Source organism: Poecilia reticulata, chromosome 16 (assembly GCF_904066995.2).
Source record: "Poecilia reticulata chromosome 16, P_reticulata-male-v2, whole genome shotgun sequence".
NCBI lineage: Eukaryota > Metazoa > Chordata > Actinopteri > Cyprinodontiformes > Poeciliidae > Poecilia > Poecilia reticulata.
Window position 1 is genome coordinate 34,942,181 of NC_088845.1, and position 17,178 is coordinate 34,959,358.

Genomic DNA, 17,178 nt, shown 5'->3' on the forward strand with positions numbered 1-17,178 from the left:
ATCCTGACCTCAAATATGGAACAAAATGTTGTTAAAAATTAAACAATTTGTTTCATGTTTATTCTGTGGTATAGTGACCAGGCAAGCCTCAGTGAACTGTTAGTGAAGAATCAAACTCAATGAAGGTCATTGAAGCCCTTCTCCTACCTACTGGGTGCACAGTGCTATCTACATCATGAGGTCAGCTCTCACTGTGAACATTGAAGTCAAAATCCATTACCAAGTTAAATATGAAACCAGATGTCCAGACAATAAAAGTATAACATGTTTCTTTCTCAACAAAAACGTAAACACTTTCATCCACAAACTTTGTATTCATCTCTTATAGCAGCAAGTGATGTTTTTTTTAAGCTATCCTCCCATTTAGTTTAGTCTAACTTCTCTTTTATTGTCATGTTATAAAAGAGAAGTTTTATAACATGACACGGTTTAGAGATCTTCATCTAAACCGTGTATAGATGAAGATCTCTGTTTGGATTATTAAATACTATATCAAAGTAATCAGCTGTCATGTTTTATTAAATCTCAGCCAAACAGAGACTTTTTGCTGGTGTATTCTTCAGTCCAGAGAAACGATTGCTCAAATAGCTTTTTAATAGCAGTACCTCTAGTGTATGTTTAACAACTGACTTGCTTAACGAGCCTTTCGATGAGACAACTGCTGATGACCGGAAGACGAGCACATGTTCACAGTGTGCCCTGTGAACATGTTCAGTTTAACTTGAGGACTGATATTCATCTAAATGGATGACTCAAATAAAGAAAACATGCTAAAAGTAGACTTATTTGCTTCTTATATATTTTTTAATATACCACTATTTTCTGACAGAGTAATATGAAATAAATAATCAGGCTCCTCTGCCTCTTGTGTTCCTACTGCCATCTGCAAATATGCCGCTACTGGTCAGAAACAACCAATCAGTCAGGAGGAGGGTCTTTGTGCTGTCAATCATCCTCGTGTACATGCTGCTCAACCCTCCCCGTTGCTTGCTACAGCTCTGCAAATTCTTCTGCCCAGTAAACCCTGTCATGAAAGCTAAAACTAGTTAGCATGACCACCAATGACGTTGGTTTTCCTGGGATGGTAAATTGTTCCTCCGCCATTAGCACAACTGAAGCAAACCGAGCAGGTGTACACAAGCCTGTCTAACAGTGCTAAAGCATTCATCCCGTAAATAGTTGATGAATGAAATCTAAAAAAATTTAACGAGCTCTAGTGGACAATTAAAGTTTCTCCATTTTTTTTCTTTAAGTCCTGCAGCAGTATTGCATGGAAGGCAAGTGTTATTGTATCACACTTGCCTTCCATGCAGCCTGTGATCAGCATTATCCTGAGTTGTGAGATTCTAAAAATATTTTACTGAAGAACAATTATATCTGCAAAATATTTTTGTTGATAGAAGTGGAATAATTTCAATTGACCTAGGAACTGTGTCTGATTTCACAGCCCTGTAAATAGAATGTTATTTTTAAATGAAAGACCAAGTTATGAATGTGGCGCTTGACAGGAGTCCCATCAGTGGACAGTGTACTTTAGTTTATGAAGCTAAAGAAGATAGCAGTGCCCACCTCACTTAAAGCACGTCGGAGGGAAAGGAGCTCCAGAGGAGCAACAGGGGTCTAATTAAATACTGTTTGCATGTTTTCACTTACAATAACTTGGGTTTTACATAAACCTGTAAGAATTAATGACATTCTGCACATGTGATGGACTGATCACCGTGCCTATGCTCTTTCTGTTTTAACGGTTAAAACATAAAGAGCATAGGCGCGGTCATCAGGTTAAAATTTAACCTAATATAATTTTTAGCAGAAATCCATTTTTTTCTTTTTCTCTGGTAGCTTACATTATACTTACGGTGGCAACTGCCATCAGACTGGACCCCTGAAGTGACATGCTTGTGCAGGAGATGTGACATCACACTGCACTGATTATGGAAATAAGCATTGCTTGACAACGCAGCATGTGTGTAAAGTTGCGGTTGTTGAGCAGTCAGGCAATCATATGTCACTCCACGATCGTCTGCTATGCTTTTGTCATCAGGTCTTTACATGATGTGACCTCTTTCCTCTTTACTAACTTTTGACTCTGTCACACATCAACAACAAAAAGTTGAATGCGATGTGGCATTATCAGTGAGACTGAGTTGCTCTGGAAATTTAGATTCACAATTGGCAAATTCTCGTATTTCCAGATTTTTCTGTTAATCATAACTTCAAGTTATTTGTGGAAAGTCTGCCTATTTGCATATTTTTTCATAATACATATATTCAAGATCCACAATGCATCTAGAATATTCAGAAGAAAATTAAGCTTGGGAAGCTGGAATAATTGGCACTATGCTACTTGAAACACTGCTGGCTGACATTAGCAGTCAATGCAGGAGCTGTATTTGTTTTTCTTGCCTCTGATTGGCTGAAGCCCCAAAAGTGGAAATGAGAAAACCTTAGATCATAAACTCATAGCTTTTTATATGTTCCTCTGATCTCTCGAGGCTGCCAAGGTTTACTTCATCAAACACACCAAAGCATGTTTTATTGGTTTGCTGCCAAATTACATTAATGTGAAAATATGTTTGAAATTATTTATTTTTAAGATGTACCTGTTGAATTCAGCCTGCCATTTATTCATATTTTAGCCATTTAATGGGTTTCATCAATACAGACCAGCCTTTGAATAATTTATTATTCTGATATGGCCCAAATGAGTTTGATATCTCCTGTAGATGTTAGCTTCTGCGGCAGTTCTACGATGGTTTCCATCTGTGTGTATTAATGCATATTAGGGTATATTTGGCATTTGAACTATTAAAATGTTCAGTTCTAAGCCTTTTTTAAAGGGGGTCTCAAGTATTACTGGGGGTTCACTGTCTAGCAGCTAACTTGGATTGTAGCTGGTTTTGCCAATAGTGCGAATTAAATCAGTTATTTTTTTAAGCCTTAGGTAAATGTGTAGTTTGTGATGAAGTAGACGAGCTGTCACGATTATTTTGTGGTTTTTACTTTGGATGGGTTTATTTTAAGCCTTTGAATTAAAGCTCATCAAGCATACAACCAGAAGGTACATGCTAAATGAATTTATAATATATTATCAATATATTGGCTTCTTATAGAAAAGAAAATCACATAATGTTTTATTTATTTATTTTATTTTATTATTTTTATATTAAAAAAACAATCCAGTATGGGCCATGACCTGTCCCACTTACCCTGTCCCTTTGAGACTCGCATCTAAACACACAGAGACACAAAACCTCATGCAGGTCTGCAGCCCTGAGAGAGAGAGACTGTGCGAGAACACTGTGACTCAATGCGTGTGTGTGTGCGTGTGTGTGTGTGCGTCTGTAGTGTCCTGCGTGTGCTCATTTGCGCACGTATTTGTGTGAGTCAACGTGTAGGAGCATTTGTATCTGTTTGTGTATGTTACAGCGTGTTAATTTGACTTTGCAGTCAGATGACAGTGCCACTGTACAATATGACGCTCAAATGTGCCAAGTGCGGAGTAATCTCTTCGGCTGACGTTTCCACCACAGCTACCAGTAACGCCATGTTAGTCCCGCTAATTATTTTACCTTAACTCTTCTCACCTCTGTTCTCTCCTCTGCTGTATGCCGTTCTTCTTTCTCACTTGATTCGCTTTCTGTCTTTATCCTTCTGCCATTTTTTCCCTCCCACAATGCTCTTGCAGTCAGGCTCTTGATATGTTCCTCATACAAAAACTGTTAACTTAATTTTGTGATGTAATTGCCTATTCTTCTGTGTTAAATGATTGAATGAAAGTGTGTGTGTGCGTGTGTGTGTTTGTCTCATAAGAGTCACAAAGCTGTCAATAAGGAGGCCATGTTTGCAGAGAGGCCAGCCACACACAGTAATTATTTGTGTGTGTGCGCCTTGCTGTGATCCGTAAGTGCCTCCATTGATCACTCTGTTAATATTAGCTTCTCTGGCATAAAATCTTGTTTTGACTAGATGAGTTAGCTGTTCGGTTTTTCTCTTCTATCTGAAGCATTCAGTGCTAGAAGCCACACATATCCCAAAATTTGTCACATGCGGCGTGCCTGAACTATTACAATGCATCATTTCACCTCATAGTTTGTATGCTGACATGCTGGCAACTCATAAACAACAAACATTTTTTTGTCAAGTTAATGTGAATGTGCCAAATATCAACGTTCCAGGTTTTTTCAATGCAAATAAAAACTTAAAGTTAGAACAAATCTCCAAATAAAGGCTGGTTCATACATCAATATAAAGCCAACAGTCAAACGTTTGGACACCTTTTCAATAAAGTTTAATTTTGGCTTCCATTGTCCAGAAAAGCAACCATAAGTAAATATGCAAATAAAAATAAAATAAATATAAAAATTGTTCTGATTAATATTGTAAAACTGAGGAAAAATTCACGTGTTCACATCTCTTGCTGCAGGACTGTATCACAAGTTGTGTGTTGAGCTTCAAAATGCAACTTGAAACAGAAGCAATAAATAAAGTAGTCAAATAATTGAACATTTTCATCAGCTGATGACCATTAGCACAAAAAAATAAGGCAAAGCAGAACTAAAAGTATCAAACAACTCCAGAGTGAGTATCTCCGAAGTTCTTGTGGACTTACTTGGACTTAAGTCCTTGTTTGCTGAATTACACTTTGGGTGGCAAACGTCTTTCAGTTCACCATTTCTTCACAGCTTGTGTGGCTCCACAAGCTTTGAGACATTTCTTTGGTTCTTCTTGGATGGTGCTTGTGTTCTCGGGTCTGTTTCTGTTGTTTGCCTTCGCAATGTTTGAGTGACAATGATTAGCAAGTCACAATTCTTATCCTGTCAAACTAAATCTTTACATGCTGCATCAGTGGAAAGAAAAAAAATCTCTTTTATTTATTAGTTGTGTACGTTTTCAAGTGTCACGGGCATAAATTGCAGCTGACAGGACAATAGAGTTCCACCGGCGCAGCTTGGCAAAGGGTGTCCCTTGGCAAGGGAGCTCCTGTTGTAGCACTGCTGCCGCCTTTCCAATTCTACAATGCATATCTAGTCTTGTGTCTGTTACTTGTCACACTGCCAAGGTAATAAGCTGCTTTGCTTATTCCAAGGATGAACTTCCTGCATCCATGTGTATTAGGATTGAAGTCATTGGGAACAAGAGCAGTCATGAAATGGAACCGTGCCTGACTCCTGAGATTATACTGAAAAACTTTTCTCATTCCACTCTGAAAACTTATGCAGTATCTTGTGTACATATTTCATTTATATACTTCTGGAGATGTTAAATTGTTGAGATAAAATGCCATATATTTAAAGTTGTTCAATTTAAAACTTGTCCAATTTTTTTTATTGATAACAGCTTTGCACACATTTTGTCAGTTCACAATACAAGAGAAGAAAACAGGTAATAGTGTATTTCCATATGTGGAAGCATCATTCACAAGTATCCCAATCCTTCTGTTCACCTATTGGCCCAGTAGTAATTCTACCGGTGGAATCCAAGTGACTGGGAGAAAGCCCAGGCTAGCTACAAAATGAGATTTTAATCAAGCAGAAAAGCTCACCGAAGCAATGATAAAATGCCTTTCATCAATCCTGTTGAAGATAAAATCTTTTGTATCATGAAACAACAAGAAATTAAAATGCAGTTGGAGGAATAGAATATCATCAGTGCTCCAATGCACATAGGAAGTGAATTATTAACAATATTGAACGATCTGCAATTTAGTTTTCGTGTTTTAACAATATAGTTGTATAGTAAACTAAGTAGGAATTTTTACCGTAGACTATAATATAATTTTGACCAAAATTTACCATGGAATACAAATCTCAGTCAACACATAGATGTAAATCTGTAGAGCTGTATGTTCATATTTCCAGAGTGCAGGAAAACAAATGCGTGTGTTTTTGATTTTACAAATTAATTTGGCACCTGAGTAGGATCACACTGCTGGCATTAGTGCTTTTTAAATACAGAGGAAACAACTGATTATTGAAACATGTTGTAAATTATATTGAAGAAATTAGGTTTGATCTATTTTGGTGAAACACTGCAGCAAATTATAGATGTTTGTTATTTCGAGACATATAGCAGCATAGGTGATATGCTGTTATATATCACAGCATATCTATGGTCTGTCAATTTTCCCCTTGAGGTTTGATCAACTATATTCATTCATTCACATAACAGCTGTCAATGACTATCATGTTACTGTGTAACAGTGAAGTAGAAGTTGAAATGAAGTTGTTAAGTTGAATTTTAACATCTTGCTTCCATCAACAAGTAGTGCAATAGCTGGTTAATTTGGTATATTATCTGGTTAATTTACACAATTATTTTTCTCAGGAATTCATTTTGTATTACATTTGCATACATGTTGCTTTTTTCCTGAATCCTTTGGGATCTCCTAAGTCCACTTCTTGAGGAACATTGTTTCTGATCCAGCAAACACACAGCTGGTCTAGGGAGTGGGGACAAATAGCTGACACCCAAACTAAACAAACTAGAGCTATTATCACATTAGAACCTGAGAATTTCATTGTACTGACATTATATTCACTTTCTTTACAATACTATATCACAGTATTAGTATATACATACAGTGTGACACATTTTAACAACTCTTTAAATCCCACTGAATGACTCTGGAGTGTCATGATCGTGTTTCTGTTTGTTTATTTTTGGAGTTTTTTGTGTTCAGTTTGCTTCCTGTGTCTCCGTCTCTGCGGATTTCCCGTTGATTGTCTCCCAGGTGTGTCTCATTCCCTTGATAACCCCTTGTGTATTTAGTCTCACCTGTTGTCTGTGTTCTTCGTCGGGTCCTTGTCTTACGTGTGTCTGTTTCTGTTTCAGTTTGTCTAGTTTTCCAGTTGTACTGTTAAGTCCTGGTTAACTCAGCTCCGTGTTCGGACTTTGTGACAGTGCTACCGGTAACTAGCCGTGTGCTATAGTTCTCTCCCGTGCTGCCTGTCCTGGACTGTTTTTGTGAGTTATTGTCATCATTTATACCATCATTATCATCACCATACCTGGGTCTCAGCGTCTCTCCTCACCGCTACCACCCACCCATCCTGACAGAAGGACCCCACCAAGACCGGTGAGGAACGCCAACATCAACATGGACCCAGTAACCACCCCCACAGCTCCATACCCATTCCTCAAATCTCCGGACATCCACATTATCCAGTATGAGGAGGATTTTCATTATATATTCAACATGTTTCAGGCTGACCTGTTCATGCTGGACCTTGTTCAAGAACTCCACGAGGAAGTCCTCATCAAAAAAAGATTCACCTCACCTGTTCCCGTTCCGTCTCTGCCCGTCTCCTCCGCCAGTTCCAGCTTTCGTTCCAGCCGCCACAGCCCGTCCGTTCCCATCCATAACTGCCTGCCCGTCTACTGTCGCCACAGTGCCCCTGGCTGTGGGGTTTCAGGCAGCCAGGCTGGCGCCTGGTCGGCAAGCGGCACGGCTGGTGGCATGGCCTGCCCCAGCGACATTCCCAGAGCCCGCTGCCGGTGTGCAGCTGTCCTGAGCTCCCCTGTACTCCGTCAGAGCCGTCAGCCGGCCGTCCTGCCGGTCTGCGCGAACCTGCCGCTGTTGCGGCGTCACCCACGCCCAAACCTGCCGCTGTTGCGGCGTCACCCACGCCCAAACCTCCCGCTGTTGCGGCGTCACCGCCGCCCGAACCGGCCGCTGTTGCGGTCCCGAAGCCTCCAGAGTCTCCGGCCGCTGTTGCAGTCCCGTTGCCTCCAGAGTCTCCGGCCGCTGTTGCGGTCCCCTCGCCTCCAGAGTCTCCGGCCGCTGTTGCGGTCCCCTCCAGAGTCTCCGGCCACTGTTGCGGCCCTGCCTCCTCCAGAGCCTGAAGCTGTTGCGGCCCCAACTCCTCCAGAGCCCTCTCCGTCCGAGCGTCCGCCCGCCGAAGTCTGCTCCATCCGAGCCTCTGCCTCCCGAGTCTGCTCCGTCCAAGCCTCTGCCCCCTGAGTCTGCTCCGTCCGAGCATGCAGCCGGCCCCCAGTCCGGCCCTCCAGAGCCTGCAGCTGGTCCGAAGGATTCGTGGAAATGCCCCCCGCGGCTCCAGCTCTGGCCCCTGCTGGGTGGCTCTGACGTCGCCACCCACCGTGGCCCCAGCTCCGCCTCCGACGTCGCCGCCCACCGCGGCCCCAGCTCCGCCTCCAACGTCGCCGCCCACCGGACCTCCCACGAGAAGTCCACCTCCTGTGCCGTGGTCAGCCCCGTCAGTTTTTCCGTCTTTGAGAACCTGTTTGGACTGAGTTTTGTTTTTTCTGGACTCTAGCCCCCCTTTCGTCGCCCCTCCGCCCACCCTGTTGGGTTGGTTTTTTTGTTGTTTTGAGACAGTTTTTCTCTGAACTCAACATGTTCAAATTTTATTTGTTTTTTAGCTACTTTTCCAAACATATTGATCGTTCAATCTGGAGAGACTCAGATGGACAAAGGGGGAACAATTAAAATATTTAATGACAGGAATGAATAACAGCTGCCGGGGTTATTCATGACAGGAATGAATAACCCCGGCAGCTAATTTGAGCAGCGATTTGATGTGAACTCGATGAACATCCCGATAACTGATTAGGGATGTTCTCCCCCAGGGCCCGACACTGGTGGTGGTGGTCAGGAAAGGGTGCTATCCTAGAGAGCTGAAGGATGTGGGTGGAGAAGGGGCGGTGGTGGGTTGAACGTAGCTGGGAAGCGGCTGACGGTTTGGGTGTGGATCCTTTATGCAGAGCCTGATTGCTGATTGCTGATTGAACCCGCCGGGTGAGGTCCAGTGCTGAGGTCGGAGATGAGCATGACGTCAATGGGCGAAAGAAGGGGACAGAGTCTTCCAGTCTGAACTTCCGCTTTAGCTCCATTTCAATCTGGAGAGACTCAGCCTGACAAAGGGGGAACAATTCAAAGATTTAATGACAACAATGAATAACAGTTCTTTGGCGCTCGGACCCCGGCAGCTAATTTGAGCTGAGATTCGATGTGAACTCAATGAACATCCCAATAACTGATTAGGGATGCTCTCCCCCCAAAAAAGCGGGCTAAGGCCAGGGCCGAGGTCTGAGGAAAGGTGAGACCTAAAACTTGTGTGCAGACTTGGGGATGCAGGGAGAGAAGTACAGTGCGGGTTTGTCAGCCGATGGAGTGCAGAAGACTAGGGGGTGAGAAGCTGGTAGGAGGATTCAAATTTCATTGACAGGGGGGTTTTCATGAGATCGTGATGCCCAACTGAAGAGTGAAGGCCTGCTAAGAGAAAGGCCCGGAATAATACCAGGCAAGAGAGTGGAGGATGATTGGAAGGCACGGAGCCCGGTAGGAGATGGGATTAGGTAGGAGACACAAAACGTGAAGGATAGGTGCCGGCTGGAAGGGAGCCACTCTGAAAAGTATGAGGGAAAAAAGAAAACACAGAGACATGGACAAACACAGAGAAAGGCTAGGACATGGGCCAGCAGCATGGACAGGTTAACGCTGGGACATGGGCCAGCAGCAGGGACAGGTTAACGCTGGGACATGGGCCAGCAGCAGGGACAGGTTAACGCTGGGACATGGGCCAGCAGCAGGGACAGGTTAACGCTGGGACATGGGCCAGCAGCAGGGACAGGTTAACGCTGGGACATGGGCCAGCAGCAGGGACAGGTTAACGCTGGGACATGGGCCAGCAGCAGGGGCAGGTTAACGCTGGGACATGGGCCAGCAGCAGGGGCAGGAGACGTTGGGACATGGGCCAGCAGCAGCGGAAGGAGACGCTGGGACATGGGCCAGCAGCAGGGATAGAGGAAAAGTCGAAGAAAAGGAGTTAGCAATGGAGAGAGAAGGAAAGGTCAAGAGGGGAAGTAATCAATAATGAAAGAGATAATAGAGAAACTCACTAGACTTAGGATGCAGTAAAAGGAGTGTGCTTGTGATGTGATCTGTAGGTGGCAGCATGGAGGCGTGAGTAGGAAAATGGGACAGATCACCGGATAAGAATGCTTGCTTTAGGTAAGAAAAGACCAACCACCACCAAAATGTGCAGTGCTCACCTAGGCACTGAGGGAGCTCTTGCTAATAAATTACACAGCGAGACCTGAGATTAAACATGAAATGAGCGATTCCGACTAATAGCTGAACTGGACTGGGCAGAGGTGGAGAGAGACAACTCATCAACAATAGAGTCAAAATGATCATGGGTGAAACAAACATAAGATTAAAGTCGGTTGATGACATGAAACGGACTCGTGAAGGTTCAGCTTTACGGTAACACACGACTGATGAGAGCGACAACTGGGATTGCTTGCGAAGTTAGCCCTCAGGAAACTGGTTATGGCTGTGGAACAATTTCGTAAAAAGCTGGAAACTCGAGCTACTGAAATGAAGGTGAAGCTGAACCAACTACATAGGAGATCCCCCCCCAAAAAGGGCCTTGCCCGACAGACTGAATTTAAAACTCATCAAAAAGCTTTGACGTGTAGAGACATGCCACGCGAATGAACTCCACTGGACCTGGCAATGGGGTTGGGCGTTCAGACTAGAATGGGCTGCGAGCTTTAGGATGCCTGCAAGAGCTGGTTGCCGTAGTGACAGACCCACAAGAATGACTGGAAAGTGTCTAAAGGCTATTGGCCCAGAAGTGAGACTGGAATGAGCACATTCGAGTGTGGGACCGGGGTAAGCAAGAGAACTGACTGCATGACCTGAAAGTGGCAGGATGGCCTGGGAAATAATCTGCCAATTTTGGGAGATCTTGAGATAAGAACTTAGAAGCGAACCATGGTACTTGAACAGGACACATCAGAATATGGGACAGATCAGTTGATGGCGGCGAAGCAACTAGACCAGGAATATCCACAAGTTCAACAGCTAAGAAAACCTAAGACTTAAGCTACGAAAAGGATCATTTGTTGATCACCTGCTGGAATAGCGACTGCCAGACCATTTAAATCCTCTGGGTTGATCTGAACTGTGCTACAGGAATGAAATATGAAACATCAACCGCTATACATTGCGCATCTGGAAAAAAAAATCCTATAAATCAAATGCTAAAAACATATTTTACATTGAGAATAAACCAGTTTCTATTTAAGGTTGCGTTGATAAGTAGTGAATGGACACTGAGCAAAAAAATTTTGAAACAATGATTGGCCAATGGCCCTTGTCAACAGGAATTTAAGGCTGATTAATAATTAGAAGCGCTGGACAGCCTCAACCTAACTAAAGGAATTATTAGCCGACTTCATGTTACGTTGGCAAGCCACTCTACTGCAAGTATTGCCGTCGCAACAGGGCAAAAGTCCACAATTAGGTAAATGATACTTCATGCCTCAAGCCGCTGGTATGTGAAGGGCAGCTGAGACGCGAATCCCTGCTCCAGATGAGATTAACTGATTGAATTGACTGTTTAGTCATGATAAAAATAAAGTTAAAATAAGCTAGTTTTAAAACTTGCCATGTCTTGATTGGAAAAGCCTCATTATAGTTTTCAGATAAATAACTTATACTGCCCTATTAACCTTTATGTTACCTGCGATACAGCAGATTGTTTGCCAAGATCTTTTGAACTGCCCTTTGTGTGGGAAACCATCAGGAGAAGTTCCAGCTTTCACACGAACTGTGAAAAGCCGTAAAACAGCAGGAGTCCTGGCCAGTAGAGGAGAAGCTCTGCTTCCGCTTTTAGATAAAAGTGACAATTGGTGCTTGATCTTGAAAACAAAGTGCAGGGAGTGACTAACTTTAAAGAGGGTCAGGGACAACTCCTGGTTGGATGAGCAAAGATAAGCCTTATTTGAATAAATAGAAGACTAGAATACGCATTTACTATAAAACCTTGTACACGGGAGTAACTACTCTGATTTGCTCTTGCAATTCTCCAAAGACGTCTAAGCACATCTTTGCCTTCTTCTTCCTTCTTTCCATTTGTCTCAGATAAATTAATGCATGTCTCCGTTCTGCAGTTTCAGTTGTAATTTCATAGTGTCTTCTTTTGGATTAAACTCAGTAATTCTGTGACGTCTACGCTCGTTTTCTGTGTGGTTTCACTTCGGCCCGCCGGGAGAACCTGGGATCCGTGAGAAGAAGATAGAGCCAAAGATTTTCCAAAAATATATTACAACCTAGTATCTTCAACAGGCAGAATGAATCTACGTAGCTGAACATACACAACGACAATAGCCACGGGCGTCTTGTTAACAAGCAATGGTCTGAACGTCTCTGGGCTCACATTGCGCTTGTAGGCAGTTTGAAAAATAGATTATGATGTGTTAACGACACATAAAACTGTTTTAATTGCAGAACGAGGTTGCAGAGGACACGATAAGGGAAGTGGAGGAAACTCCGGTGCCACGTCGATGCAGGACTATCAAAGAGTTGGCCATGTAGGTAAAACACGGGGCTTGCAGACAGCCAGGACACAACTAACTGAAGCCGGCAATGCACCCAGATGTCCGCCCTTGCTACCGGGCCTGTGTAGCATAATTTATAATATAGCTCAAGTGACAAAGAATAGGGCGCTAACTAGCGAAAAATAACTAATGTGAAGTGGATAAATAACTGCGGTGACCAAACGACCCGTTAAAGATGGGCTGCACTGCTCTCTGCAGTTGATGCACATGCGTCTGCTATTTATACGGAAGATAATCCCTCCATGACTGTCTGGGTTCCAACATACGCCTTGCAGCTCTTACACAACAGCTGGTCACCTACTGAACTAATGTTTAAAGGCGCCTCGGAGAAACAAGTGACGATGATTTAACTAAGTCGATGTTCTGGTAAAAGTCCGTAGACATTAGAACTTGAGTGGCGCATGAATATGTGTTCGGGAGGGGTTAAACTGACGACAGGTGTCTGCGTTATGAAGTATTGCGAGACTCGAATGAGACATGAGAATGCTACGTCTTACCCTGGTGGCCTGAAACAGGCGTAGTGAGGGAAAACCAGAGAGGTGTTGCTGAGCGGGCTGACAGCGACCATGCAGGAGAGGGAAACTGTAGGCATTGCTGATCCATAGCGTGGCACTGGTGTGAAGGAGCAGAGGCGAAGAAAGGCGGTGCGGGTTGAAAACAGTGCGATCATGTGTCCGCTTGCCAGAGGTGGATCGTGGAGTAGGTGGCAAGGGAGCCGGAGAAATCCCAGTCAGGCGAGAAATCTCTTGCATCCGAGGGGCGTCTGAGTGGAAAAGAAAGGGCCAACGCAAGATGCGAGGTCGAAGGACGGGGAATCACGAAGCTGTGGAGAAGCTGAGACGTGCTGGCTGAGAAGCTGTGGCGTGCAGATGAACGGATTGAACGCAGCTGGGAAGCGGCTGACGGCTTGGGTGTGGATCCTTTATGCAGAGCCTGATTGCTGATTGAACGCGCCAGGTGAGGTCCAGTGCTGAGATCGGAGATGAGCATAACGTCGATGGGCGAACGGAAGGGGTGGAGTCTTCCAGTCTGAACTTCCGCTTTAGCTCCATTTCCTGGTATGTAAGAGAAACTTAAAATTCCTAATATAAATTTGAACCTACATATCATGTGTGTATGTGATACCATATTTAGAATCTCCATGTAAAGTGGGGAATTAGTTTATCTTTTAAAATCAAATTAAATAAATCAAAACCTAGATAAACTCCAGGTTTTTATTTTTACCCCAGACCAGAGATTCCCAAACTCTGCCATTGCAGTGGGGGCGCGGGAAGCCGTCTGGATGAAAAACAAAAAACAAAAAAAACATGAAAGCTGTATGCGCTGGGTTTTTACCTTAGAATGGCCAACTCTCTGTTATTCCTCTGTTAATTTGATACAGTAGGGGCTTCCACACTTCCCATATCTGTGTCCTCTGTCACTTTTATCAGCAGTTAAAACTGTTCAATCCGTTGTTAACATGTCATAACCTGTTTTTCCGAGCCACCTTTACCGCAACATGAACGCTGGGTTTATACCTGTGCGGTAGTGAAGGAGACTTGCTGCTATGCAGAGCTACGCAGGTGTGTTAGAATCATGGCAACAAACCAGCAAAACGCAAATAACTTTTCAGAGTTTTTTCCCCAAACTAACCGACTGAGTTGAGTAATGCTGTTGGATGCAGGTAATGTTAGCTAAAAGATGACTAGCTAGCTAATATCAATACAGCACCTTAACCTTGTTAACAAGTACCTTGTAGGCTGCTGGCGTTGTTGTCTATATTCAGCCACGCTTCATTTTGCCCCCTAAAAAGTTGATTCCCCCCCCTCCACACCTTGTTTGTCTGAAGCCGGGGGCTGAGTATAAAACAGGGAGTCTCTAAGAATTCACCCCTACCCCCTTCGCTCACACACATCGTTCAACCAGACAGCTATTTGTAAGCCATAGGGGGGGCCCAGAAATAGTTTGGAAACCACTGGGGCGGCCCAGGAGAAAAAGTTTGGGAACCACTGCCCTAGACTAAGATGTGTTTTTGACCAAACTTGACCATCAAACTAACTCATGTTAGTTTTGAAGTTAGTGAGGGTTAGTCACTGGTTTGTCACCAGTTAATCACTGGCTAAACTGAGAATCTTACCACCTATTGGGCATCATTTATCAAAAACTGGCTTAGATGCCAGTCCAGAGATCTTCATGGAGCCAGTTTCTTGTGTGATTTATTAAACTTTCCGAACAATATGTAATTCAGCAGCTGGAAGCAATTTTCTGTTGCATACCCCACCCAGATTTATCCATAGGGCAAAAACTAGTTCAAAAGATTTTTCTTAAATTTCAAGGTGAAAGCATTGCAACAGAGGTTTAATGGCACACACAAAGACAAACCTGAAACAGGGTTTTTCAGATATGTTGTTAGTCTAAATCTTGTGTAAGATATGAGTATCTGCCATTCAAATGTTAGAAGTAAGGCCTTAGCATTATAACTCTGAGATTGATTCAAACCCAGATATCCAGCACGATACTGAGCTGAATTCCACATTTTATAACATGATGGCTTTTCTCAGTGTTCCTCCCACTGATCCAGGACAAAGTCATCTCCCTTCAGTACCAACCACTGAGAGAGTACTTAAATTTGAAAACGATATGTGCACTCCTTAAATACCGCATTGTGAAAATCACCTGGCCTTTGAAGGAGCCTATTGGAAAAGAACGAAGCTGAAACTCCTGGGCGCAATGCTGCCATTTGTTAGCTTCTGCAGCTATGCCAAGAGGGTTTCCAGTGATGAATATAAGGTGTTCAGCTTTTAAAATAGGCAGTTCGAAGCAGTTTTAGGGTGGATCTCAAGTTTTTCTGGATTTCAGGTATTTGTAGATGGTTGTGGTCCCTAACCTCAGTGAATCCTGGAGATTGTATGAAATGCCAGTTATATATTTGTATGGCATATATTTGTAAAGGTAACTTTATTTTTATAGCACATTTTCAACAACAAAAATACAAGCAAAGTAAGGTCATGTCTTAAAAAATAAAATTGACTTAATAGACGCTTCACATTTATACACTGCATAAAAATGTATGCAGTTGAAAAAACCCTTATTCACAAGACAATGTGTTCATGATGTTCCAGTATTTAGTGTATTGTGCAATAATCAGTAATATCAAACTAAGCCCACATTTAGATTCTGTTATCACAAACACCATCATACTTAAAAAATCTTTAAAAATCTTGTCAATTCTGCTTAAAAAGATTTATTCTAGATGCTTCATTTATTTTTCCAGTTTTCTCCATCCTGCTAACAGAAGAGTCCACAGTTTTAATTTCTTCTTTTGAAATCTTCTATATCATTTAGGCTACTTGAATGTCAGAGCCTTATGGAGCCTTTATACTTTCCTGCAGTCTGCCTCTTTTATCTTCGTTGTAAATTTTTAAGGGACAGGAAAAATATCTGATATACTTCACTATAACTTGCAATAGATGGCTAACCTGTCCAGGACATACCACAATGATAATGAAGATAGGTACCAGCCCCTATGGAGCACTGCAAGGATAAGCAGGTGTGATGGATGGATGGATGGATGGATGGATGGATGGATGGATGGATGGATGGATGGATGGATGGATGGATGGATGGATGGATGGATGGATGGATGGATGGATGGATGGATGGATGGATGGATGGATGGATGGATGGATGGATGGATGGATGGATGGATGGATGGATGGATGGATGGATGGATGGATGGATGGACTAACAATAATGGTTTAACTTATAATTCTCCACTATAAGTGGATTTTCTTTACCTCACTCCAAGTTCACACTGACATAAAATTGCTCACCTGACCTTTAATGACCGTTGTTCATGTCTACATTTATAAAACTTTTTTGTTTTGTATTCAACTTACAGAAGGTAAATTTCAAATCACTTTGGATGGGAAGGTGTGTCCAAACCTTTAGCTGTTGTTTATAAATGTATACATATGTATATCAAATATTATTTCATAGTAGACTGAACTTTTTCAGATGAGGATCTCATCACCTTAAAAGACTTGTAATGTAATATTTTGTTCTACGGGCTAAACCTGTTACATATAGCATAAAAAGTTGAGCTATTGCCATTAATAAATGAGGACGAAATTCACACAGTGCATGCATCGTACTGTCCTCTTTTCTTTTTGTTTGCTCTTTATTCTTAAGTGTCATAAATTGGTGGCAGCTTTAAGTTTTGTTAGCTCACAAACTTCAATTGGTTGAGATTGATTTTTTTTCTTTTTTTTTTTTCCTACAAACACTTTCCTTGGTTAACACTAGTGGGCACCTAGTAAAATCATAGAAATACTGCCCAGAAAACATATGGACATGTGTAATTAGCTGTAATTGAAAATATATTGAATAAAGATAATGAATTTAACAGCCTAAGTCCAAACTGTCAGCTGATTAGAATGATATGAGCAGTTATTTGGAATATCAGGCCTTTTCCCCTCTAGTTTCCTTTGCTTTGCTATAGACATGCTGTCTATGTGTGTACTTCATAGACAGCAGAATTAGTGCAACAAAATTCTACTGTCACTGCATGTGCTACACTGTTAGCTGAGTATTTTTTCCACCTCTGGACTAAGCTGATTATGCTCAGTTCATTTCAGAACACTTGCACTGAGAACAGTTTATCTCTAATACTCTCATTAAAACTGATGGTATCAGTCAGAAACATAAATAAGTAGAGAAAGGCAGGAACAACACTTCCTCAGTTCAGACTCTCTTTCTCTCTGTCCTGCTCTGCCTCCTGTGTTTGTCTTTACATTCTGTTTCAGCCTCATTCCACATCTTTTATTTTGA

The 17,178-nt window shown here is 42.5% G+C and overlaps 1 protein-coding gene across 6 annotated transcripts in view; it reads left to right on the forward strand.

Annotated features, from left to right (window-relative positions):
- The window catches only part of adgrb1a (adhesion G protein-coupled receptor B1a), a 237,625-nt gene that overhangs the window by 206,084 nt on the left and 14,363 nt on the right, over positions 1-17,178 (forward strand). For 3 of the 6 annotated variants that reach the window (XM_081597388.1, XM_081597383.1, XM_081597384.1), the window contains exon 25: positions 3,451-3,549. The exons of 2 other annotated variants lie outside the window; for them this stretch is intronic. In XM_081597388.1, coding sequence (XP_081453514.1) covers positions 3,451-3,549 — 99 coding nt within the window. Of the gene's footprint in view, positions 1-3,450; positions 3,550-3,813; positions 3,904-17,178 lie in introns of all 6 variants that reach the window. One more of the 6 variants, XM_081597385.1, reaches the window with a different exon arrangement.